We start from the raw sequence: 24228 nt of genomic DNA on the forward strand, positions 1-24228 counted from the left end.
TTGGAGGTCAGAAATAAAATTTTGGCTGATGAAAAGATTTGGGGTGTGCCTGATACAGAATGCAGGGAGGTATAGTCAAGAAAATTGGAGGTCAGGATTGGAAGAATCCTCCACCAAAATAGAATTGGTTGATCATTCCACAACGAAAAGTTGAGAGAAATGTTGAGAGTATGGTGGGTGAGCTAAGAGCTTCATGGTAGTGACTACAGAAAAAAACCAAAGTGGGAAGAGAAGTGTTCAAGAAGGATGAGAACAGTGAGGCTAGAAAGTAAGATGACCACATGCATACTCTTTGATATTTAAAGAAAAACAGCCCAAGCCAGTTTGGCTCAGTGGATAGAACTGAGGGGTCCTGGGATCGATTCTGGTCTAGGGCACGTACCTCAGTTGCAGGCTTGATCGCTGGCCCTGGTCAGGGCACATACAGGAGGCAACCAATTGATGTGTCTCTCTCACATCGATGTTTCTCTGTCTCTCCCTCTCCCTTCCACTCTCTCTAAAAATCAATAGAAAAATATCCTTGGGTGAGGATTAACCGCCCCCCCCCCAAAAAAAAGAAAAATATCTTACAAATAAGAAAAATACAAACACTATATTATATAAATTTTATTGCTCTTTAAAAATCGATAATCTACAGTACTTTAAAGTTTAAAGAGGTATATACAAGCAGTGGCTTCAAACTTTCAGAACTGAACTAATTCCCTCTCATTGGTTAATCAAAAATACAAATAAATCCTTGGCATTCAGTCATTTAACATTTGAGTTGACTAAATAAGTAACTATCCTGAAAGTCCATGACATAATAATTTGTGATTTTGTTGAGGTATCACTTTGAACAATATATTTCCAGAGCTTAGCTTGGGGTTCAATTAGTTACTTAACTAGTCCCTCACTCTAATATCAATTTTCTCCAAAGCCATGCACTTCTTTCTCCTTTAAATTAATGTCATGAACTCATGCACATTTTATCTGAAAAATTAAATACAACAATGGTATAAGGGAGACACAAACAATAGAGTATACCCTACTGTGAATATCAAGAATTTACTTTATTCAAATATTATATAAGGAGTTTCAAAAGATCCTCAGCCTGTTTTCAAAAGTCATTCTCGTAATCCCCACTAAAGGGAAAAGTAAAAGGGCCAGAAGCTTCTAATTACAATATGTTATTTGAATAATCATTAATTCCCAAAATGTTGGCATAAGATACATTTTGACTAAAATTATGGGTGTTAGGCAGTGTAAGAAATCTAACTATAATAGTGCTTCAGTCCAGTTGTTTATATTTAAAATAAAAAATAAACCAAATCTATTAAAGGCTTAAGCAAAAAGATCACATTTGAAGTATAGTTTTTAAAAAACATCTGTGATCTAAAGTCCCATCAAGAGAATATTCTATGGCACAGTCCACCCCACTTGTGTGCTATCTTATAGATTCTCTCTTGGAGCAATAGAAAGGGCTGCGGGATGAATTTACTTATTTACTTTTTCTATTCTCTTTGGGATGTATTTAAACCATGTCCAACAAATGCTTTACTGTATTTGCTTCATACTTTTTTTTTCTTTTTAGAACTGCGTCTGGAATCCTTTTTTTGCTTAAAAACAGGTGAATTCAAGAAACACAAATCTGTAAAAGGGTCTCCTCTTCTTAGTTTCCTATAAAGATAAAAAGAGCTCTTCAGCACCCCAATACTGACTTACTCTTTAGGATAAAGTTACTGTAAAATAGGCCAGTGTTAATATTCCCATTTCAGTTTTTTTAATCAAAATTTTATATATCAAGTAAGATTCACTCTTGTACAAAGCTCCATTACCTTATTCCCCCCGCCCCCCAACTGTATCATTAAAAGTGAGTTCCCACACATTAAATACTTACGAAGCGAGTGTGGGTTCCTTATAGTTCACACTGACTGTGCACCTACGCTTAGGCAGAGACCCTCCTGGGCCTTCTTTCTTCTGTTGTGGAGAAAGAGAAAGTTTTCTAATTTTCACTTCAGTATACAAGGGGACATTGGTGATATCCTTCAGGCTAAAACGAGGTGACTGGTGAGTTTCAGGTACTGCACCTACAAAAACAACTTTTACTGAATATGAGTCCAAAAAACCCAACAAAACAAAACACACACACACACACACCCCCCATAGGAAATAAAATCGTATGCAATTACATATCCGAAATATATACAGAATCCAGCATTTTATAATACAGATTTTTAAACCTGTTTATCAGGTTTTCATCCCAGATGACATTGAAATGCTAAGTATTGTAGATATGAAAAACTGACACGATAGTTTACTAAAAGTTAAAATTCTTGAAAATTAACTATGGAATTTCATTTTAGTCACATCTTTTTTTTATATATTTTATTGATTTTTTTTTACAGAGAGGAAGGGAGAGACAGAGTTAGAAATATCGATAAGAGAGAAACATCGACCAGCTGCGTCCTGCACACCTCCCACTGGGAATGTGCCCACAACCAAGGTACATGCCCTTGCCCGGAATCGAACCCGGGACCCTTCAGTCCGCAGGCCGACGCTCTAGCCACTGAGCCAAACTGGTCAGGGCCATTTTAGTCACATCTTGCTCTTTAGAGTCATTAAGGCCTCTATCTCTTTCAGTGCCAAAACTTATCATCAAGTGGCTTTCTATATTCTTATAAAGCCACTTAAACTCATTCTCTTACATAAATGAGAACTCTAAATCACAGCCTCTGTGTAAACCAGGAGAAATGGAGTTTCCTCTAGTAAAGCTAGTAGGTTAAAGAGTTATCCAGTGTTTTTCCTATCATACGTACCCACATTATTCTACTTTGGAACAATATCTATACTGGGGGACAGATACCTAGCATACAGTAAGGAAACAGCAAAACAAACAATCTTTTCAAATAGCTTTGAAAAGCAAATCATTTCCCGAGAACAACTAACTACATTGTGACTGTAAAATGACTTTATACTTAGTAACCCTGTTCTCTAGGATTATCTGGGTTTCAAATATTCTTCTTTTTTTAAAAAAAATATATTTTATTGATTTTTTATAGAGAGGAAGGGAGAGGGATAGAGAGTTAGAAACATCGATGAGAGAGAAACATCGATTGGCTGCCTCCTGCACACCCCCTACTGGAGATGTGCCTGCAACCAAGATACATGCCCTTGACCAGAATCGAACCTGAGACCCTTCAGTCCACAGGCTGATGCTCTATCCACTGAGCCAAACCCGTTAGGGCACAAATATTCTTTTTTTTGTACCCACATGAGCATACTGTACTATACTAATTATTCTAATTTTCAATTTGGAAAATATGGTTAAGTAAAAACATCAGATCAACTGTTATATTCTGTAAAGTTTAATGTATACACAAATCTCCCAGGGAACTTTTAAAAAAGATGCAGATTCTGACTCAAGATTAAGGAGTATCGCCTGAGATTCTGCAATTGTAAGAAATTTCCAGGTAACCCTCATGCTGAAGGTCCAGGGACCACACCCTGAGTAACACTATTTAGAATGTGCATGTTTTCTTTTAAAAATGTATGGAAATTTTCAAATGTACACAAAGATGGAGACAATAGTATAGTTACCAAGCTTCAATAATTATCAACATTTTGCCAAAATTGTGTGATTGACTCTAGCATCATCCTATATAATAAAAGGGTAATATGCAAATAGACCGAACAGCAGAACAACCAATAAAGCATAATATGCTAATGATATGCTAAGACTGCTCAACAGCTCACTATGACGTGCACTGACCACCAGGGGGCAGACAATCAACTGGTCGACCAGTTGCTATGAGATGCACTGACCACCAGGCGTCAGATGCTCTAATCAGTAGGTTAGCTTGCTGCTGGGGTCTGGCTGTTTGGGACTGAGCGAGATGGGCTGGACATGCCCTGGAGCCCTCCTGCAGTCCCTCCCCAGCTCAATCATGCACTGGTGGGGTCCCTCAGCCTGGCCTGTGCCCTCTCGCAATCTGGAACCCTTTGGGATGTCAGAGAGCCGGTTTCAGCCCGATTCTGCAGGTCACTCCCCTTGGGAGGGCGCCAGACACAGGGCTCATAGCTGGTGAGCACTGCTGCGGCACCGCAAGCCTCTCCTGATCGGGACTGATTGGGCGCAAGCCTGCGGCAGGTACAGTGGGGCTGGGATGAGCAGGAGCAGCAGGTAGGAGCTGAAGGCAGCGTTGGACTGTGGGTTTCAGCCTGATCCCTGCAGGCCACCCAGAGGGACCCCACCTATGCACGAATTTGTGCACTGGGCCTCGAGTCATAGCATATTTTTAAAAAAGGTATTTGTAAGCTATCCCACCTAACTGGTTGGCCTTGGAAAGTCTTTTAGGCTTTAGTTTCCTTACAAACAAGCAAGCATGATTACACCTTTACTTCACAGAGTTGTTCTTAGGATCAATTTTGAGAATGATAAAACCTGACTGTGTATGTTATTTTTTCCAAACTAATTAAATCCCAGATGAGAATCTTTGTGGGCAGGTGCAGGCTATATCCTCAACCTCTGAATCATGCTGACTTTTGATCTAACAAAGGCAAGATCTTCTAAGCCAGTTTTTTTTTTTAATGTTTTAATATTTTATTGATTTTTTTTTATAGAGAGGAAGGGATATGGGTAGAGAGTTATAAACATCAATGAGAGAGAAACATCGATCAGCTGCCTCCTGCACACCCCCTACTGGGGATGTGTCCACAACCAAGGTACCTGCCCTTGACCGGAATTGAAACTGGGACCCCTCAGTCCACAGGCTGATGCTCTATCCACGGAGCCAAACCGGTTAGGGCCTAAGCCAGTTTTTAGATGTCTTACAAAAGAATACTAAGCCCATCAATTGAGGAAAGAGTTTTTTGGTCTTATTAGGCCACATCCACTAACTAGAAAATTATTTAAAATCATAGTTCCTGTCAAATCGAATATAAAGCGAAGCAATTAAAATGACAGGTCCTGGATTTAAGTTGATTTCATTTTAAGGGGTGTTTCAGGTGAGTTTATGAAAGATGTTTTAATTCAACCTAACTCCACAAAAAGTTTTTCCTTGCCTTGAAAAGCTTCATTTACTAAAAGTAGAAATGCTTCCTCCACAAGTAGTATTTGTTCTTTTAATTTAAAATTGTTATTGAATTTATTGGGGTGACATTGGTTAATAAAATTATACAGGTTTCAAGTGTATAATTTTATGATACATCATTTGTATATTGTATGTTCACCACCCAAAGTCAAGTCTCCTTTGGTCACCATTTATTCCCCATTTTAACCTCTTCTACTTCCCCCCATATTTGTTCTTAAAGAGAACCTAAATTACCTTAAAGCAGTTCAGAGCAATAGTGATTTCCACCCCTAGACCCTCCATTATTTAATCAGACTGTTAATTTCTCCCAAAGAGACAGATGGCAAGTCTCTAACCTCCCCCAGAGAAACAGATGGTAAGTATAGTATATAAGCATCAGGAGTGATCATTTATCATAAACATTAAAAATGCAGGCAAACAAGTAGATCACTTACTGGTAGGAGTTTTTGTTGGCTGAGAACTCTCCATCTCTTTTTCATCCCTACATCGTAGTGCTCTTGTAGATCGAGGCCTGGTGGCTGGGCTCCTATCTGATTGGCTGGTGAGACTTGGACTGTCCTTGCAAGTGGGCAAATAGAGGTCATCAGAATCCTCTTCTGAACTACTTGATTCATAGCTGCTCACTTCGGATACATTGGCATCTTCTTCTTTTTTAGAATCATTGCTCATTTTTTGTCGGAAAGGAGAAGGATGAACACCTTCTTCCAAATTAAAATTGTAAGCATCATTGGAAGTGATAAAATCATCCACCTTTTTTTTGGAAACAGGTTTTCTATTTTTACTTGTGATTCCTTTATACTTACATACATATTTTGATTTTCTCCTTCTGTTAGCTTTTCTTTTCTCTCCTCTTTTTCTTCTTTGTTTATTTTTAGTTTGCTCAGATTTATACTCTAAAATATTTTCTTTTCTTTTAGCAGATCCTCCAGGGTGAGTCAGCTTTGGTGATATGTTAATTTGATCCTTGTTCCACTGATAAATATTTTGTTCTACATTTTCAGTTCTGTGCATGTCTACTAGTGGGTCTACAAATCTAATTGTTTCCAACCCAGAAGACTGCTCTGACATATGACTGATTTCAAAATTATCGAAGGTGTTGAATTGGCCTAAATTGTTAAAATGTTTCTTTAAGTTGCGGCGGAGAGATACAGTTCTAGGTAAGATATTATCAGTAGATGTATCTTCAGCTGAATCCAAATCAAATCCCAGACTGTCTGGAGGAATAGTAGGCATTTGCTCTGAGAATTTAAAAAACAAATGAGAAAAATAGTTTTACTTTATGGAAATTTTAATTTCAAGGATCTTAGAAGTCAAAGTTAAAAATGGAATAAGTGAAGCCATTCTGTAGTTTCTCCACATTTACAATCTATCTATAGTAAAAAAGCGTAACATGCTAATTAGACGGGACAGCCAAATGACCTTCTGGACGACCTTCTGGACGTCCTTCCAAATGAAGCAAGGGCTGCGAAGGCCAAGCCCCTTGCACGAATTTCGTGCATCGGGCCTCTAGTAAGTAAATAAAAATGTAGAGAAATTAATATTACCATCCGGTTATTTGGCAGTGATCATTTGATAGCTTATATATCACCTGTGGAAGAATCTTATATTAATATTCAAAAATATTCTAACCTGGGGTTTTATGTGCCCCTCATTTAAAGAATAACTAGTAGTTTACATGTATCTATGTGTATAGGATTGAGAGAAAAGGGATCTCATATTCCAAAGTAGGACAAATACACAAGGAAAGTGAAACTAAGTTGTTATTTGAAAAATGAGAAAAATTGGAATAACTGGAAAGCATTTCAGGTAGGAAATATAATCTGCATTTTAAAGTGGGAAAATTTGGAACTGCTTATTCAAATGCTTTCCCTTCTTTAGAACTTAGTTAAGTAGAGGATTGATATTTGAGAATAGGGACACAATGATTTAAAAGTAGAAAGAAGGGCATGGCTTTGGAGGTTAGCTTTGAGTTTAAAGCTTGATTCTTACCATCTGGGTTACTTCTTTGAGTCTATATAATATGGGACTGAGTGTACCTATATTGCAAGGTTGTTGTGATGGTTGAGATAATATATGTAAAATGCCTAACACAGATCTTAATATGTTGTCAGGTTCAGGAAATTGCAGCCACAGTTATAGCTAAGGTTTCTAATTATAGATTTGGCAAAATAAATGGATATACTTTAAAACTCTTATTATTTTTTGTAAAATAAACAGATATGCTTTAAGTAGAAGAATATCAGGTGAAAAGATTAAAAAGTTAAAAAGGAAAATTAGAGAAATTTAATTATGTTACTTTTTTTCAAAGACCTCATCTTACCCTTCACATTATATTTTCAGATTTTCACTTGAATTACCTTCTATTTGGAACGATTCTCCTTGTTCTGGAAGGTGATCTTCCTGAAGAGGAGCTTGCCTTAGAAATACCATTGAAAAATAGAAATTTAATTAACAATTATGAAATAAAAATAAATTTAAGATTTTTCTTGAAAGTAGAATATTATATTTCATAATTTCATTCTAAGTCTGTACATCTATTCTACATCAAAGGAAACCAAACAACATTTGTACTGATTACATGGAGGCCGATTTGTTACGACTGACATTCAATTCTTACTGGATTAACTAATATATAAAATTGGACAGTTCTTTCTTAAAACATGACATAACTCATAATTTCATTTAACTGGAGAAACAGCCAATGGGAATTGACATAAAATATACCAAAGGAATGCGGTGTGATTATTCCACGCTTTAGGAGCTTGCTTTATCATTAGCTGAGTTTTTGGTAGTACTGGCTTTTATGATGCTTAACTACTGACTACTCTGAAGTTAACACTGTTCATTAAAAAAATAAAAAATCCTGTCCTTTGGTGCATGGAAAAAGAATTTTCTCTATGCTCTAATACTATTATTGGCTGTTTCATTTTAATTATAACTTTGTTTTTTATTTACTGTAGATAATTTTTTCACCTCTAGAAATCAAAATTTAAATACAGGTTTAGGCAACACAGTCATGGTAACAAACTAATAACAATTTAAAAAATCTTATAAAGACCCAATTATCTCATTTTACTTTTTGCCCATTACATAAATATTTTGTCAGATGTTAAAGTTCAGCAGTTTTAGAATTAATTATTAAAATTAATATGGGGATAGAAATCATATTAGTGATTATCTCTATGAGGACTGGGGCACAGACTCAAAGGGATATGAGGAAATAAATGGCTTATGGCAATAGTTCCCACTTGATATTGCTAAATACCCAGAATGCTTAGGACAGCCTTCTAAAACAAAGAATGACCTGGCCCAAAGTCAATAGTGTTAAGACTGAGAAACTTCAGGCTCGAGTTATGGCCATGCTCTGTATCTTGTTTTTTCTTTTTATAATCCTCACCTGAGGATATTTTTCCATTGATTTTTAGAGAGAGAGAGTAGAAGAGAGAGGGAAAGACAGAGAAAATTATCAATGTGAGAGAAACACATTGATTGGTTGCCTCCTGCATGAGCCCCAACCAGGGCCTGGGCCAGGGAGGATCCTGCAACCAAGGTACATGCTCTTGACCGGAATCGAACCTGGGACCTGATGGTCCGCAGGCCGACACTCTAGCCACTGAGTCAAACCAGCTAGGGCTGTATCTTAACTGAGATCTTGGTTTGACTATACATTAGTCAAACTCATTGAACTGTATAATTACCAACTGTGCATTTTAATTATATCGCAGTAATTCATAAACAAACAAAGTATACTTGATCCAAGAGAAGGACAAGAGGATATATGGGATCTGATTGTATTAAGGAATAAGTTGGTTTAGCAAGGCAATGTGACAGTGGTATTAAATATGTTTTATTATATTTCTTTTCTAAAACAGACTTATCTGTAGTACTAGCAAAATACCATCATTTGAATAACCAATCCTTCTTAGAATAAAAACTTGGCATAAGAAAAATACAACTGAAGGGAATAATTTAAAAATTCTAGAAAAGCTTCTTATTCTTAGACATCAAAAAAGTAACTATAAGAAAGATTTGGTTTGGCTATTTATAACAGAATTTTAACACATCAAGTTTTTTTAACTATATGCTCAGTAGAGAGAACATGAGGCTCAAAATAGGGCTCAATATGATGCAAATATCCTTCCATAAATGGATCACAGAATTACATCTCCTCTGATATCAATAAGCATAACAATGAATTTGATACTAACGGTAAATCCTTCACAAATAAATCCTCAGAGTTCTTGTCATCACCGGAGTTCATTCCAGAAGAACTTACTTCATGGTTCTGTGAATGTATTAAAAGAAAGAAAACATTAGTAAAACTGAAATATTCATCCCAAAACATTAATTTATTAAAAAATAAGCACTTATTGCCCTAGCTGGTTTGGCTCAGTGCATAGAGCGTCAGCCTGGGAACTGAAGGGTCCCAGGTTTGATTCTGGACAACAGCACATGCCCTGATTGCGGGCTTGATCCCCAGTGGGGGGCATGCAGGAGGCAGCCAATCAATGATTTTCACTGATGTTTCTATCTCTCTCTCCCTTCCTCTCTGAAATCAATAAAAATATAATAAAAAAAAATAACAACAAACACTTATTGATAGTCTATCATGGTGCCAGGCACTGTTCCAGAAAATGGGTCTAAACATTTTTTTAGTTCTACCTTCTTAAAACTTGCATTCTAGTGTAGGGAAATTTTTCTTAAAAAAGACAGGTATATAAATAATTTCAGTGTATTAAATGCTACAAAGGAAATAGTGAAGTGACAGAAAGTAATTGAGGTGGAGGGCTCTTTTAGATAGGGTGATTTTCATCTGAAATCTGAAGAATGCAAAGGAGCCAGCCATTGAAAGAGCTGGGGGAAGAGAAAGCCATGGATACAGCAAATACAAAGGTCATGATATACAAAAAAACCTTGTGTGTTTAGAAAAAAGCCATTGGCTAGATAATGTAGGGCTCTGAGAACCATGAGTTTAAATTTTAGTTTATGTGTGATGGAAAGTCACTTAAATATTAAGCAGGGAAGTACAAATGACCCAATTTTTAAAAAGATCAGTCTGACCCTAGTTGGTTTGGCTCAGTGGTAAAGCACTGGCCAGAGGACTGAAGGATTTCAGGTTCAATTTCAGTTAAGGGCCTGTACCTCGGTTGCAGGCTCGATCCCAGGACCTGGTCAGGGCATTCTCTCACATCAATGTTTCTCTCTCTCTCCCTCCTTTCCTTTCTATAAAAATCAATGGAAAAAACAGCCTCGAGTGAGGATTAACAACGACAACAAAAACATCAGTCTGGCCACTGTGAAACATGGATTGAAAAGGGCCAAGGAGTTAGGAAGTCATCATAGTAAACGAAACAAGACATGATATTAGCTAGGACTGGAATTCTGTGGCTATGGCAGTAAAGCCAAGTGGAAGGTTTTGAGTTGAACAAATGGGGAAGGTTGTTTTATTGAGATGCGTGACTTAAGGAGGGAGATAGAAGTACACAATATCTTTGGTAGGGTGGGAAATAGAGTTTTGTTCCCTACAGAATATGTTTAAAATCCTTTATAAATATTTAAGTGGCCATGTCAAATAGTTGTGCTGTGTATGTGTAGGTCTTGAGCTATAAATTTGTAAGTTATTAGCAGATAGGCAGTATTTTAAAGCTATTTGCCAGAAAAAGGAAAAGAAAAAAATTAGAAAAGATGCATTTTTGAAGGAAAAAAATTTTAATTAAATAATCCAACCTCACATAAAGGTAAAGAAATCATATTTTACCTTTATAAGGAAAATTCTCTACTACACTGGATAGGAATATAATATACACATACATTCTATATATCACACATAGAAAAAATGTGGAATCACCTTAGTTGCAGGGAAGCAAGAACTCTTTCACTGACTCTTGTCAACAGAGAGGTGACTTTAATTCCTTTCTCAGGTCCATGTCCCTACTCTAATCACTATGGTCTGGCTTTCTTCTCTGGTCTCCTGCTAACACAACTGTCTTCACTGGTATAGCAATCAAACGGCCACCAGGGAAGAACGTAATTGTTAACACTAGAAACTCAACACTGCTTTCTCTTTCTCTGCCCCATGCATTTCCCTGGCAGTGGCTTCTGGGAAAAAGAAGAAACTGGCTCATCATTACTCTTCTCAGGATTAACCTTCAATGAGACACAAAGAATATTCTAAACCAAGCTTTTCCCATGTCTGTTATAGTCTGGCTTATCCTTTTATAGAACCTTGGATACAAACAGAATCCAATTAAAAATGTGGACAGAAAAATGTTCAGGATATTTCTTGTTTGGGAATTAATGAATAATCTTTATTTAGCCACCTAGTAGATAAAAATGATTCTCTAGAAGCACATAAATGCTCCCACCCCCAAATTAACAGTTTTTATAAAACCCCACTAGATGTAGCAAAACTACATAAAAAAGCTAAGATTTATAGTACTGATTTACAGTTATCAGTAATTAATTAAACTAGCCTAAGTGACTAAACTACTAATTCATACTTTACCATTTTTTTCCCCTAAGAGCTTTTGTAATGAAAATACCTGAGCAGGTTCTTCTGTTTGTTGTGAAGTAAGTTTTTCTTTCAATGCATATAACTGGTATGTGAGGAAGTAACATTCTTTTCTCAGCTGGAGGATGATGTCTTGGGCTTCTCTCACTTTGGATTTTTCATTTTCCAAAGCTAAAACTAACATTTTGTTGTTGTCTTGGTAGTTTTTTAGCAGTGTAGAAGTGTTGGCTAAAAGAGGATAAATTTTTTTTATTAGTTATTAAATTTAAACTTATAAAGTGATGCAAAAGAACAGCATGAAAATCTTACTGATTATTTGGCATGGTGCAACTACAAAAGACTTTCGTTTGCCAATCTCTGCCAAGTTTTTATTCCTTTTCTCTTTCATTCGTTTCTTTATTTCTTCAAGACTTTCTTGAAAGGACTTTTTGAGGTTCCTTTCCTTGGCCATCTTCTGCCTAGGAATTTAAAACAATAAAAAATATTTCACTTTAAAAAAATATCAAATATAAAGCAAGTGTGAAAACAGAGGCTGTTCATAAAGAATCATTAAACAGAGATTTAGTAACTGAAAAATTAGCTCAAAGTACATAGCTAACCTGGTAATAACCTAGATTTTGCAGCTTTTAAATCTTGTTGATATTTTTGGCATATTATCCTCTTCAAGTACTTTATAGGGAAGGTTTAATATGGATTTCCAACCCAAAGACTGTAATATGCCACTTATTTATTCTTTAACAAATACTCATTGGGGGCTTACCATATAGTAAGCACTACTGGAAATGCTTAATATTATATATATATATATATAATTTTTTTTAATTGATTTTTTACAGAGAGGAAGAGAGAGGGATAGAGAGTTAGAAACATTGATGAGAGAGATACATGGATCAGCTGCCTCCTGCACACCCCCTACTGGGGATGTGCCCGTAACCAAGGTACATGCCTTTGACCGGAATCGAACCTGGGACCTTTCAGTCCGCAGGCCGATGCTCTATCCACTGAGCCAAACCGGTTAGAGCTTAATATTATATTTTGATGTCATTATTACTAATGTCTCCTACAGGCAATACCTATGACCAACTTTTAGTGTTTATTCGGCTTACAGCTTTAGATGAGAGGCAATCATATATCTGGGCTTTGTTTTCCAGTTTTTCTCTATTGTTTATCCGATTAGGTCACTTGATTAATTCTTTCTCTTCCATATTCTTTTAACTCAGTATTACTTTAGACATGCATACACTCTCACTAAAGTCAAAGTGATCTGAGGTTTAGTTAAACTATGCAGCACTATATACAATTTTCATAGGCTATTAGAACAACGACAGAGCTAGAACCAGCAGGAACTGGCGCACAGAAACAGGCCAGTGTCCTCAAAGTTTTCTAAAACTCAGGCCTGCTAACTCCAGTACATCCTGAATATAGCAAAGCAGAAATTAGCAAAACATGCATTGACAGTGGAATATGCTAGTGAGTATATTAGTACGTAAGTGTACCTACTGAGGCAAACCAGATAGGCTTCAGCATTCTGCTACTAAGCTTGTCACACTACTTCCCATGAACATCTTTTACCTCAGACTGCACTTGTGCAGATCTTAAAATCGCAAAAAGTAGTTCTTTCCTACAACAATCCATGCAAACAATTTCACTACAGAGGCCACCTTCCTCTCCTTAGTCACATCTACTCCTGAAACTTACATTTTCTGGAGGACTTTTCACCCCCTTTGCAGTGTCCGGGGTCTTAGGTATAGATACTGTAGATCTCACTTACATATTTCCTTTCCGCCGACATCAATAACATATACCCTGGGATGTCCCCAGCAGGGAAGGCACAACTATTTCTTGAAGCACTTATGTTAAGTGGGTTGTATAACACAAGGTACCACAGTGTCGTTTTTGAAGTTGGAGCTGGAGATGTTTGATTACAGATTAAGTAATGGACCAAGTTAGTTTAGTGAAGGTATTTTAAAAACCAAGTGTTATCTTACCCCCCCCCCCCCGAAAAAAATGTAGTTATCACACGTAGTCAACTTAAAATCATACAGCAATGCCGTGTCAGTTTCATTTCTTGTCTAGGCCGATGATGGCACAGCAGGGAGCGTGGTGGAGAGAATGAATGAAAACAAGTCACTGCGCGGGATGACAGTCGCGCTCTGGATTGAAAAGGACGCAGAATATTTGACCTGCATCTCAATTCCTCCATCATTCCAGCCGCCCAGGCAGGGCACCGGGACACTGTCAGGCCGGCTTCTCCGGGGGAACCGGCCAAGCAAAAGCACAAAACACAGCTGCCTGGCTCTGTGCTTTATGCCGAGCCTGGCTTTGAACGATCGTTAAGTGTTTTATTTACACATCGCATAATTCACACAATTCTCCGGGACAGGAGGTTCCGGACCCCGTTTATTCCACAGAAGAGGAAACTGGATCCTCGGGAAGCGCGGGTCGGGTGGCCAGGACAAAGGCACCCGGTGAGTCCGACTCCGCAGCCTCCGTTTTTGGACGCCGAACTTAGAACGGCAGAGAGACCCAGCGGGAAGAGGAATCGGGGTCACGACGCCTCCGATCCCCATCCGAACGCTGTGCGGCCTCCTCTTTCTCCGAGGGGCTTCCGGAAAGCCCGTGGGCCGGGGGGGGGGGGGGGGGCGGGAGGCGCGCTGCCGGAAAAGGGCCAGGAGACCCGCCTCCCACCGGCGCGCCCGCAGCCGTACCTTGGCCACCACCTCTGCCGCGTCTGTCTTCCTCCTCACATCCCCAGGCTCCGCGACAGCACCCGGCGGAGCGTGTACCGAGCTCCCGGACCGCCAGCCCCGTCTCCCGTCACCCGCCGACTACCGCAGCCACATTCGAAATTCGCCTCCGCTCTCGCCCATTGGCTGGCTGGGTGGCGGTCACGTGAGGCGGCGGCGCATTCGCCGACGCAGGCAGAGCCCCGCCCCCGGGCGTCCTCACGTGACGCACTGTCGTCAAGCATCCACATCCGGGCACTCTCCTCCCGAGTCCCGGGAGGGCGGAGCCGGCTGTCAAGCGGGTGGACCTGCCGGCACTTTTGCGCTCTGAGTTGTTGGCTTCTGGGGGTGGAGCCGCTCCCAGTCCTTTGAAGGGTGGGTATTTTAGGGCTCAGAAGCTTCCTGTTTTAACTTTAGTTTTGCGGCGTCCCATCTTCGAGGCTGTGCTCTAGGGTTCCCTCTTGCGAGAAGAAGCTCCTTGTTTGGTTGCCCGCCCAGGCAGTCGAACTGCTGCACCGAGGCAGCTTTTAGGAAGGACAGTAGGGAGCACATTTGGATTCACAGGATCTTATTGGGGAAGTTGCAGATACCTGAGATATTCGGCGGCGGGCTCTTTCTCTTAACCCGGCTACCTGTGGCTCTTTAACCGGCAGGAAATGGCACCAGCGTCCATCCAGTTCCCCACTGGAGTCTGGGGAATCTTTCTGATTGATTGGTTATTCTCCCTTAGCCTTTCAACGTCCAGTCACCCAGTTCTATTTTCTGAATATTTCCCACGTCCAAACGTCGCTATTTCCCATCCCCTAAGCCAGCCCACTACCCGGTCTCGTTCCATGAGCCGCGCAGGTGCCTACTCTGACCGCTGGCTCCACTCCTTTCTGTTCTTCATGGTGACATTTGGACCAAGCAGATATGATTGATTAGGAAACTCCTAAATTTAGGCTGCCACGGCATTTAAGAGCTCCTAGGTGTTTGGTCCTGAAAGATCCCCATGATTCCTGGTCCCAGCTGTTCTGAATTTTCTTGCGTTTCGTTGGAATTCCTCTTGCTGGTTTTGCCCACACTGTGCTGTGCATCAAGAAGGGTTTCCCCGCCCCCGCATCCCATGTAACATTTAACTCTTATGCATGCTGCAGGTGTCATTGTCGAGGTAAATTCTTGCAGAAGCCTTATCTGTCCTCAAAGCTCCATTAAGTGCCCTGCTTTGTGCTTCCTTCGTGCCATGCATGTTCCCCTGGGTTACCTTGTGGCACTGACTTGTCATCCATTGCCTGGTTATTCAAGTTGAATAAGGGTAGGAACTCCATCTACCTGTTCATAGTTAAATCTTTAACATCTGTTTAGCAATTTGAAGTAAGTTGATAAATATTCACTGGGACAATAAAGCAATGGATAAACAACCTAATCAAGTGCTTTGAATTTAGACATTCAATTTATGAAAGTTATAGGTTTTTTTTTGTTTGTTAAAAAAACCCACATTTAATTAGTGGGGTAATCACATTGTAAGATATAAAAATATTAAATCCGTACAGCGCACACTGACATAACCAATATAAGATTGTATACTATTTATTTTCTAAGTAAAAAGAAATTTTTAGAAAGATAACATTTACACCCTTACCCTAGTCTAAGCCTCACCTCATTCCTTCCTGGTTTCAGTGGAAGAGATTAGAATATCCTTCTCTACATCCAACAACAACTTGTTCTCCAGTGTCATCCACCAGACTACCTCCATTAGTCCTCAGTTTGCTACACCTGGGCAGTGTGACGCCTATGTGCAGAAGAATCAAGAAGCAAGGAGCAGAGAGGTTTTTTAATTACTTGAGGCCAGAGGGTATGAAGTGAAAGGTGAGAGCAGGGCTGGATTCATGGGCGCATGACCTGTTTTCAACCAAAAGGCCCTGCAGTTGGTTTAATGCTCTGCTCTTGCCATCTTGAAATGCTTAATCATTTATCTTTGAACTTGTGACTTGTAAGTGAAGCCTGATGAGACAGTAGAACATGCACATGAATATATGAGATGCATATGTGTCTGTAACTGCCTTTTGCTGCCTTATTGCCATACAGTGTGCAGGATGCTCACTAAATGGCTTCCATGATACACTTACTTTGTACTTGGGGCCATGTGTTCAGAAGGGCTTCACACTTGGTTTAATAGTCTATGGCCTTCTTGTAATTCTTAACAGTTTTATCTTTGAATTGTGTATTCACTTGTTTTTATATATTTTTATTGATTTCAGAGAGGAAGAGAGAGAAATAGAGAGATAGAAACATCAATAATGAGAGAGAATCATTGATTGGCTGCCTCCTGCATGCCCCCCACTGGGGATCAAGCCCGCAAGCCAGGCATGTGCCCTTGGCCAGAATTGAACCCGGGTCCCTTCAGTCCGCAGGCCGATGCTCTATCCACTGAGCCAAACTGGCCAGGGCTGAACTGTGTACTCACTTTGAATCCCATTGAACTTTCATGCTTTTTAGCCTCAAGAAACTATTAAAATCTAATCTGAGATTCTTTAATACCAGACAATTTTAAGAAACTAAAGTTGACTTTATGGAGTCAATAAAGCTCTTTGGATATTAGCAAAACTTTAAGTGAAATATCATCTCTAAAAACATGCATAAAATTACTATTCCTGCTATATGTGTTTAAAACTAGGCCAAATTTAATGAGACTAGGACTTATTTTGCAAATGAAATAGCGTTACTGTGAATATCTTTGGTAAAAATGAGGTGACTGTAGAGAGAAAAATTGTATTGCAGTAGAAAACTATTGTGTACCCATTATCAGATTCTAGTCCTGTTTACTGTCTTTGAGGTTTTGTTATCTACCTGAAAACTGGACTGGATCCTGAATTCCTCTAGTTTCCCTAATATCTGGCTACAACTCTTCAAACCAACATTTCCAAATTTCTCCCATCTTTTAGACTTAGAATCACTAAAACCTAAAACTATCCTTTTCTCCATATTCTAACTAGCTAAAGGGGAACCACTCAATATAAACTTCAGAGACATCACCACAGCAGATCATATATGTGCCTTCTTCATGCCTATGTCTGTGCAGGCCACTCAGAGAGTTCACCACAACACCCTGATATCACCAGACATTCAAACTGCAAACCAGGAAAATTCATCAGATTGAAACTGTCATCATTCTGCCACCTGAAGAGATGGATGCTTCGATCTAAAAAAAAAAAAAAAAAAAAAAAAGATAGTTTAAAAAATCTATAGGCTAAAAGTAAAATTAAAAAAAAAAGATGCTTTGATCTCAAACCTAGAAAATTTCTTGACTGATTGATCTTTAGACCCGGAAACGAAGTTTATGATTTGCTCCAACTATTAACCCTTTTTCTCTTGTTTCCACAGAATACCTGAGTACTCACACCACATAGTTCTACTTAGATGGAAGCTCATCTGCAATGCTACCTCTTAAAGGTATGTATATATAGGAAAAAAACTATATATATATGGTTTGGTACTATTTGTGGTTTCAGGCATCCACTGGGGAGTCTTAGAACATATCTCCCCCACTTCACTTAAAGGGGACTACTATACTTTAAAAAATCCATAGTGGAAGTACACCTAAAGCAATTTGAGATATATAGTCAATCAAATTAATCATCACAATAGAAAGCGGTTATTCCCCTTATCTCTTTTCTGAAGTATGTTATTCTCTTTAAATATTGGAAATTACTTCTTGCTATGGTATGAATGGTTGTCCCCCACCCCCACGCCACCCCCCAAATTCACATGTTAAAATCCTAATGCCCAATGTGATGGTATTAAGAGGTAGGATATTTGGGAGCTACTTAGGTCATGAAGGCAGAGTCCTCATGAATCGGATTAACGCGATTATAAAAGAGACCCCCACAGAGCTCCCTATTCCCTTCTATCATGTGAGGGCACAGCAAGAAGTCACCATCTATGAACCAGGAAGCTCTCAATAAGCACTGAATCTGTCAACACCTTGGTCCTGGAATTCTCAGCCTCCAGAACTCTGGGAAATAAATCCCTATTGTTTAAGCCACGGTGGTATCTTGGTATAGTAGCCTGAATGAACAAACACACATATTAAGAGAAATTATTCATAGCACACTGATAATATTCCATAAGTAAAGAGGAAAAGGTAAACATAGGACTTAATTTAGTTGAGAAAACAAGGTACAGACTTGTTACATAACAGAAAGTTATGTAACAATTATTTAATAGTCAAAAAAGCTAATGACCTAAGATAATAAGGAAATAAATATTGCCAAGACAGAGTTAGAAAATGAATATTGCAGGGAGCGGGGGGTGAGTTAGAAGGGGTCAGTGGGGGAAAAGGGGGAAATCTGTAACACTTTCAACAATAAAGACACATTTTAAAAAGTAAAGTTATTTCACAGAACTTAAAAAAATAAAAGAAAATGAATGTTTTGCCCAGGCAGGCATGGCTCAGTGGTTGCAGGGTTGGCCTTTGCACCAGATGGTTGCAGGTTCATTTCCGGGTCAGGGGCACCTACCTGGCTTATAGATTTGATCCCGCCCCTAGACCAGGAATCTTACACATCGGTGTTTCTCTTTCTTGCTTCCCCTCCCTCCTCCCTTCCACTCTCTAAAAATCAGTGGAAAAAAATATTCTCACTCCTTGGGTGAAGAAAAAAAAGAAAATGAATGTTGATAGTTGAGGAAATTGGAGTGACTTTAATGAAGATTTTATTCATTCACAGAACAAATGCATTTTTTAACACTAAGATAGAGACTACTCTTGCCTACCTGATATCCCTTCTTCTCTTTTCCCTTAATAATAGAATTTTTATATTGTTAAGGTAGCAATGTGCTCGGTTATAATAAACATTTCATACCTCCTTTTCACAGGAATGGTTAATGTAAATGGAAGGCCTTGTATAGGAAAATATGTAAATTCCAGGACATATTTTCTTAAGCTTGGAGCTTAAGCAGAGTCTACGTCTGAAACCAACTATAGTAAAAAAAGGTTTTATGCCGAAACTGGTTTGGCTCAGTGGATAGAGCGTCGGCCTGCGGACTGAAAGGTCCCAGGTTTGATTCCGGTCAAGGGCATATACCTAGGTTGCGGGCACATCCCCAATAGGAGATGTGCAGGAGGCAGCTGATCGATGTTTCTCTCTCATCGATGTTTCTAACTCTCTCTATCTCTCTCCCTTCCTCTCTGTAAAAAATCAATAAAATATATTTAAAAAAGAAGGGTTTTATTTTTCATGCCACATTTTATCATGTTGAACTTATTTTTTTCAGTGTCTGTCTTTCCTAAAATGCATAAGTTCTAGGACAGTGGTCGATAAACCGCGGCTCGCGAGCCACATGCGGCTCTTTGGCCCGTGGCATGGGCCACGAAGTTTCAGTCGCACTGTATGTGTGTGCCCGCACATGGTATTTTGTGGAAGAGCCACACTCAAGGGGCCAGTTTGCCGACCACTGTTCTAGGAGGACAGGACCCATGTCTATTTTGTTTTATATGGGATCCCTGAAGAGGCACAAAATAAATATTTGTTGTATGAATGAATGAATGAATGAATGAAGTATTGACTGTTGAATTTTGTGTTGAGAAGGATTCTGAGTTAGTACTATCTCAAGGGAAATAATGTCCTTGTCAATTTATTGTGACTGTCATAGGTATGCCATAGGGCAGGGAGTACACACATGCCAGAGATGGGTCATTTCCATTAAAGCTTTATGCTATTAACACAGAACATAATGTTATGCTATTTTTTAAAATATATTTCTTTATTAATTTCAGAGAAGAAGGGAGAAGGAGAGAGAGATAGAAACATCAATGATGAGAGAGAATCATTGATTGGCTGCCTCCTGCACGCCCCCCACTGGGGATCAAGCCTGCAACCCAGGCATGTGCCCTTGGCCGGAATCGAACCTGGGACCCTTCAATCCTCAGGCTGATGCTCTATCCACTGAGCCAAGCCGGCCAGGGCAATGTTATGCTATTTTAATGCTGAGTTTGATTTTATGTGTTGATGTAATCTATATATATATAAAAGCCTAAGTGACCTTTACAATTGAATGACCGCTGGTAGCTATGACATGCACTGACCACCACGGGGCAGACGCTTAACGCAGGAGCTACCCTCTGGTGGTTAGTGTGCTCCCACAGCCAACCTCCCACAGCCGACCAACCTCCAGCAGTCCCTCCCCTCAACCCCCTTGCTGGACGGCCCCAATTGGGACTGGGCAAGATAGCCCCGATCGGCCCTGATTGCCAGCCAGGCCGAGGGATCCCACTGGTGCACGAATTCATGCAGTGGGTCTCTAGTGAACTAGTAAACACTTATGTATCAGTAAAACAATTAAAAGCATTAAAGGAATAATAAGAATGTTAAACTTGGAATAAAATTAGTTTGCTTAGTTCAATCTCCTTCAAATTATAGATTTTGGAGGTTAAGTGATTTATTGAAAGTCTCACAGTTTCTTGAAGTGATTTCTTGTATTCTCTCCCCCTCAACATGTTCCTGCCTCACCTTATTAACCACCTTACCTCACCTAATTTAACTACTCATTACAGAGCTGTATGGCTAATTATTCTAGCACAAGGGAGAGATAGAAACAACAGAGTCTGAAGTTTCATTTGCTCTCTTCTTCCAGTATCCTCTCACATCATTTTTTATTAAGTCAAATTAATTGTAAGTATACAAAGATCGAAACTCTGATACAGCTTTTCATTAAATTAAAAAAAACTTTGTGAATCATACACACTCAATTATATATTTTGCTTAGAAACATTTATTCTATGTTCATTTCTGTTATACAAAATTAGAGGCCTGGTGCATGAAATTCATGCATAGGTAGGGTCCCTAGGACTGGCCAGCTATCAGGCCGGGCCTTCCTTTGTTTTGTGCCACACCCTGGTGGTCAGCGTACGTCATAGCGACTGATCTAACTCCTGGTCTCCCGGTCGAACTCCCAAGGGGACACTTTGCATATTAGGCTTTTATATATACTGATATCCTCAAGTATCTACCTTGTAGTTTATCCTTTTGATATTATTTTCTAATTTCTTTTGTGAACAACTTTCTTCAAATAAACAGAATTTTTATTGACCCTAGAACTGCTGAAAGACTAGAATGGAAATGTGCACTGAGAGAAGATAAGTTTTGCCTTAAGATGGCACTGTGTGTCAGAGAAAGAGGCAAATTGCAAAGGAGGTACAACAACTAGAATATAATTTCTAGAAGTAGTCAAGAGGTGCCCACACAGTTGCACAATCCCAAACTAATTAATTTTTAGATTTTCTATGGCAGTCCTATTATATTAGCATGGCTAGTTACAAAGGAAATGTATCAGCTTCATGTGCAGTGTGTAACAATAGGAAAAAAATGAGAATTTATTATTTTCCAGCATTTTTGTGTTTTAAATATTATGTTGCTCAAATAGAAATACAGTGTTTATATTTCTGTTTTAAAAATATATTTTTATTGATTTCAGAGAGGAAGGGGGATGGAGAAAGATAGAAACATCAATGATGAGAGAGAAACATTGACCGCTGCCTCCTGCATGCCCCACACTGGGGATCGAGCCCGAAACTTGGGCATGTGCCCTGACTGGGAATCAAACCATGACCTCCTGGTTCATGGGTCGACACTCAACCTCTGAGACACACTGGCTTGGCGAAATGCAGTGTTTATTAATAGCATCTGCTTTTGGTCACAATATAGTATGGAGTTGTAATTAAAATAAAATATGGTTAACTCTAGCTGTAGATCATACAATTAAATTGACTTGTTGCAGAACATTAAATAGTGAATTATTCCTATTAACAGTGGTCAGCTAACTCTGTCAGACTGGGAGAATGTAAATGTGCGCTGAGGTAGTAAGTTTTGCCTTACTGAAGAGACAGATTGGGGTGGTCAGATATTGAAACTTTTTCACTGGGGAACTTGGTAAAGACACTGAGGCAAAAGTCTTAGCTTATCTCATTGAACCTGGCCTCGCCTCTTTATTAGCTCACCAGGGGATTCTGATTGATATTAACCAGACCTTTATGTGCATGCCAGTCACCTGGGGGTCTTGTTAAAATGCAGACTCTGACTCAGCAGATTTGAGGGTAAACCCGAGATTCTGCCTTTCTAACCAGCTCCCAGGTATTGCCAGTGCTGCTTGTCTAAGACAGTGACTCTCAAACTTTGTGCGCACTAGAATCACCTGGGGAGTTTAGAAATTACTGTTAGTACCACCCCTGGGTAGCTTGATTTGGTGAGTAGGTAGATGGAGTGAAGCCACATACTAGGGGTTTTTAAAAGCTTCCAGGTCATTGTAACATGCAGTGAAGTCTGAGGACCACTGCAGTACGTGACCAATTGTAGGACACCTGGTCTTTGGTCACTCACCCTCTTGACCACTTAGGTTCTAAACCCCATTTTGGAGAGAGATCTACTTTCCTGTCTCCACCTGGGATAAGGGGCATGGGCTCAGAGGAGAAAGGGCAAGAGATAAGACACCAAGGTGGGAGTGCGGGCACCAGAAGGGGCTTATTATGGTTTTTGTCAGTGAAAGGTCAGAACTCACAGCCCTAGTTTCAACAACAAAATATTTTCACTTTTTTTTAAGCATGGAAGAATTGCTTTATGAAGGTTTAAGAAGCACTGAGTATAATTACATTGTAGTCCAGAGTTAGATTCAATTCCAAAATAAAAGTAGGTGGGACCATGGAGTTTCCCAACACTTGATTTTAATACATTGCACAAATTTTCTAAAGCAATTAAAGGGAACCAATTATTACAGTAGGTGGAATATTTATGAAAATTCTGGCTTCAGGTATGTGAAATTATATGTGTAAATGTATATGTATATATCTCCCAAGGTTATATGAATTAGGAAACAGGTGTAGTAGATCTGAACAGCAGTACTTGAGTGCAGAGTTTGAGACTGGGATTTATAAATGCTTTCCAAGGCATGGTGTTTGGAAAAGGGGCAGACATCTTGTTTTCAAAACCTGTCATTTCTCTCAGGTCTGAAGTCAAAATTATAACTGTCACAGAGGAGGCAAAAAGGGAATGTGAATGTGGTGCAGGTCAACCTGGCCCTGCTCATTTATCCGGTGAAGGTACTAATGGATAACCCTGCGGTGTATCCCGGGAAATAGGTGCATGAGTTGATTCCAGCTATGATTACTCTGCATCATTAGCAGACATCTATGCCTGCAGCCAGATGAGGATAATGATGACCAATCCACAAACATGACCAAACATTCCCCATATCCTGGCTGATATGAATGACTGCTGCTTCTCTGCCAATGACAGCTTTAGTCTCACTCCATTCTTCTCACCTTCTAGATAAGAGTAACATCCAATCCAGAGCAAAACCCTGGATTGAACTCTTTCTTGAACTCTTCCCCAAGTCACCTAACAAATCCTATAAGAGGTCCCTTCTATTACTTCTCAGTGAGATGCCCCATAGAGGTGGGTTCTCTATTGTTTAAGCAAGTCAGATAACCTAACTATGTTCTCTACAGGTGTATTAGATTGAATTTATTTTTCATTGTGTCACATTCTTGTTAATTGTCAGTATAGCACAGGTTAGCACATTTGGGTCAGTTAATTTTTTATACAGGAAAAATGAAGAACTCATCTTTAAGTCTGCCAGTTCTTTTAAAGACTTTGCCACAGCCTCAGCTGCAGTCCTCTGTGTCATTGCTTTAGCAGATGCTGTGGTGCACGGCTTACAGTCCTTCATACTGTGCTGGTGGCTGATAGGTCTTCTCTAGGTATTGCACTCAGTGGAAGAAAGATGCCTCACCCAAGTTCACCTTCCCCACTCCAGGGCAGCTCTTATTCCATAACTGGTTGGTGCTGGAATAAAGGAGGCCTGGCCAGCTTGCTGCAAGGCGGGACAATGCTGAAGGGCCACCCCAGCTCCAGAGCTCTCCAGGGGATTGATTGAGGACATGGTGGTATCT

General features: G+C 39.4%; 1 protein-coding gene across 4 annotated transcripts; it reads right to left on the reverse strand.

The window, feature by feature from the left end:
- Window positions 1-593: 593 nt before the first annotated feature.
- SGO1 (shugoshin 1) lies at window positions 594-14425 on the reverse strand. Of its 4 annotated transcripts, XM_036332735.1 has the most exons (10): window positions 14289-14420; window positions 13352-13488; window positions 11890-12038; window positions 11612-11808; window positions 9278-9354; window positions 7427-7485; window positions 6489-6575; window positions 5504-6307; window positions 1877-2066; window positions 594-1656 (listed from the first exon to the last, which is right to left on the reverse strand). In XM_036332735.1, coding segments are annotated over exons 2-10 (1674 nt in total). In that variant the 5' UTR covers window positions 13354-13488; window positions 14289-14420; the 3' UTR covers window positions 594-1547. The 4 variants fall into 4 exon arrangements, with proteins under 4 accessions (XP_036188628.1, XP_036188630.1, XP_036188629.1 ...); XM_036332737.1 differs by lacking the exon at window positions 13352-13488 and having other exon boundaries at window positions 14289-14425; XM_036332736.1 differs by lacking the exon at window positions 14289-14420 and having other exon boundaries at window positions 13352-13557.
- Window positions 14426-24228: the final 9803 nt, after the last annotated feature.

This window comes from Myotis myotis, unplaced genomic scaffold (assembly GCF_014108235.1).
Source record: "Myotis myotis isolate mMyoMyo1 unplaced genomic scaffold, mMyoMyo1.p scaffold_m19_p_13, whole genome shotgun sequence".
Classification (NCBI taxonomy): domain Eukaryota; kingdom Metazoa; phylum Chordata; class Mammalia; order Chiroptera; family Vespertilionidae; genus Myotis; species Myotis myotis.

Excerpts from the sequence above, each read along its gene's own strand:
- SGO1 (XM_036332735.1), bottom strand. Across the intron at positions 7,486-9,277 it reads TTATTTGTGAAGGATTTACC|GCAAGCTCCTCTTCAGGAAG; the intron begins GTTAGTATCAAA and ends GGTATTTCTAAG. Across the intron at positions 1,657-1,876 it reads AAGGAACCCACACTCGCTTC|GAAACTAAGAAGAGGAGACC; the intron begins GTAAGTATTTAA and ends TTATCTTTATAG.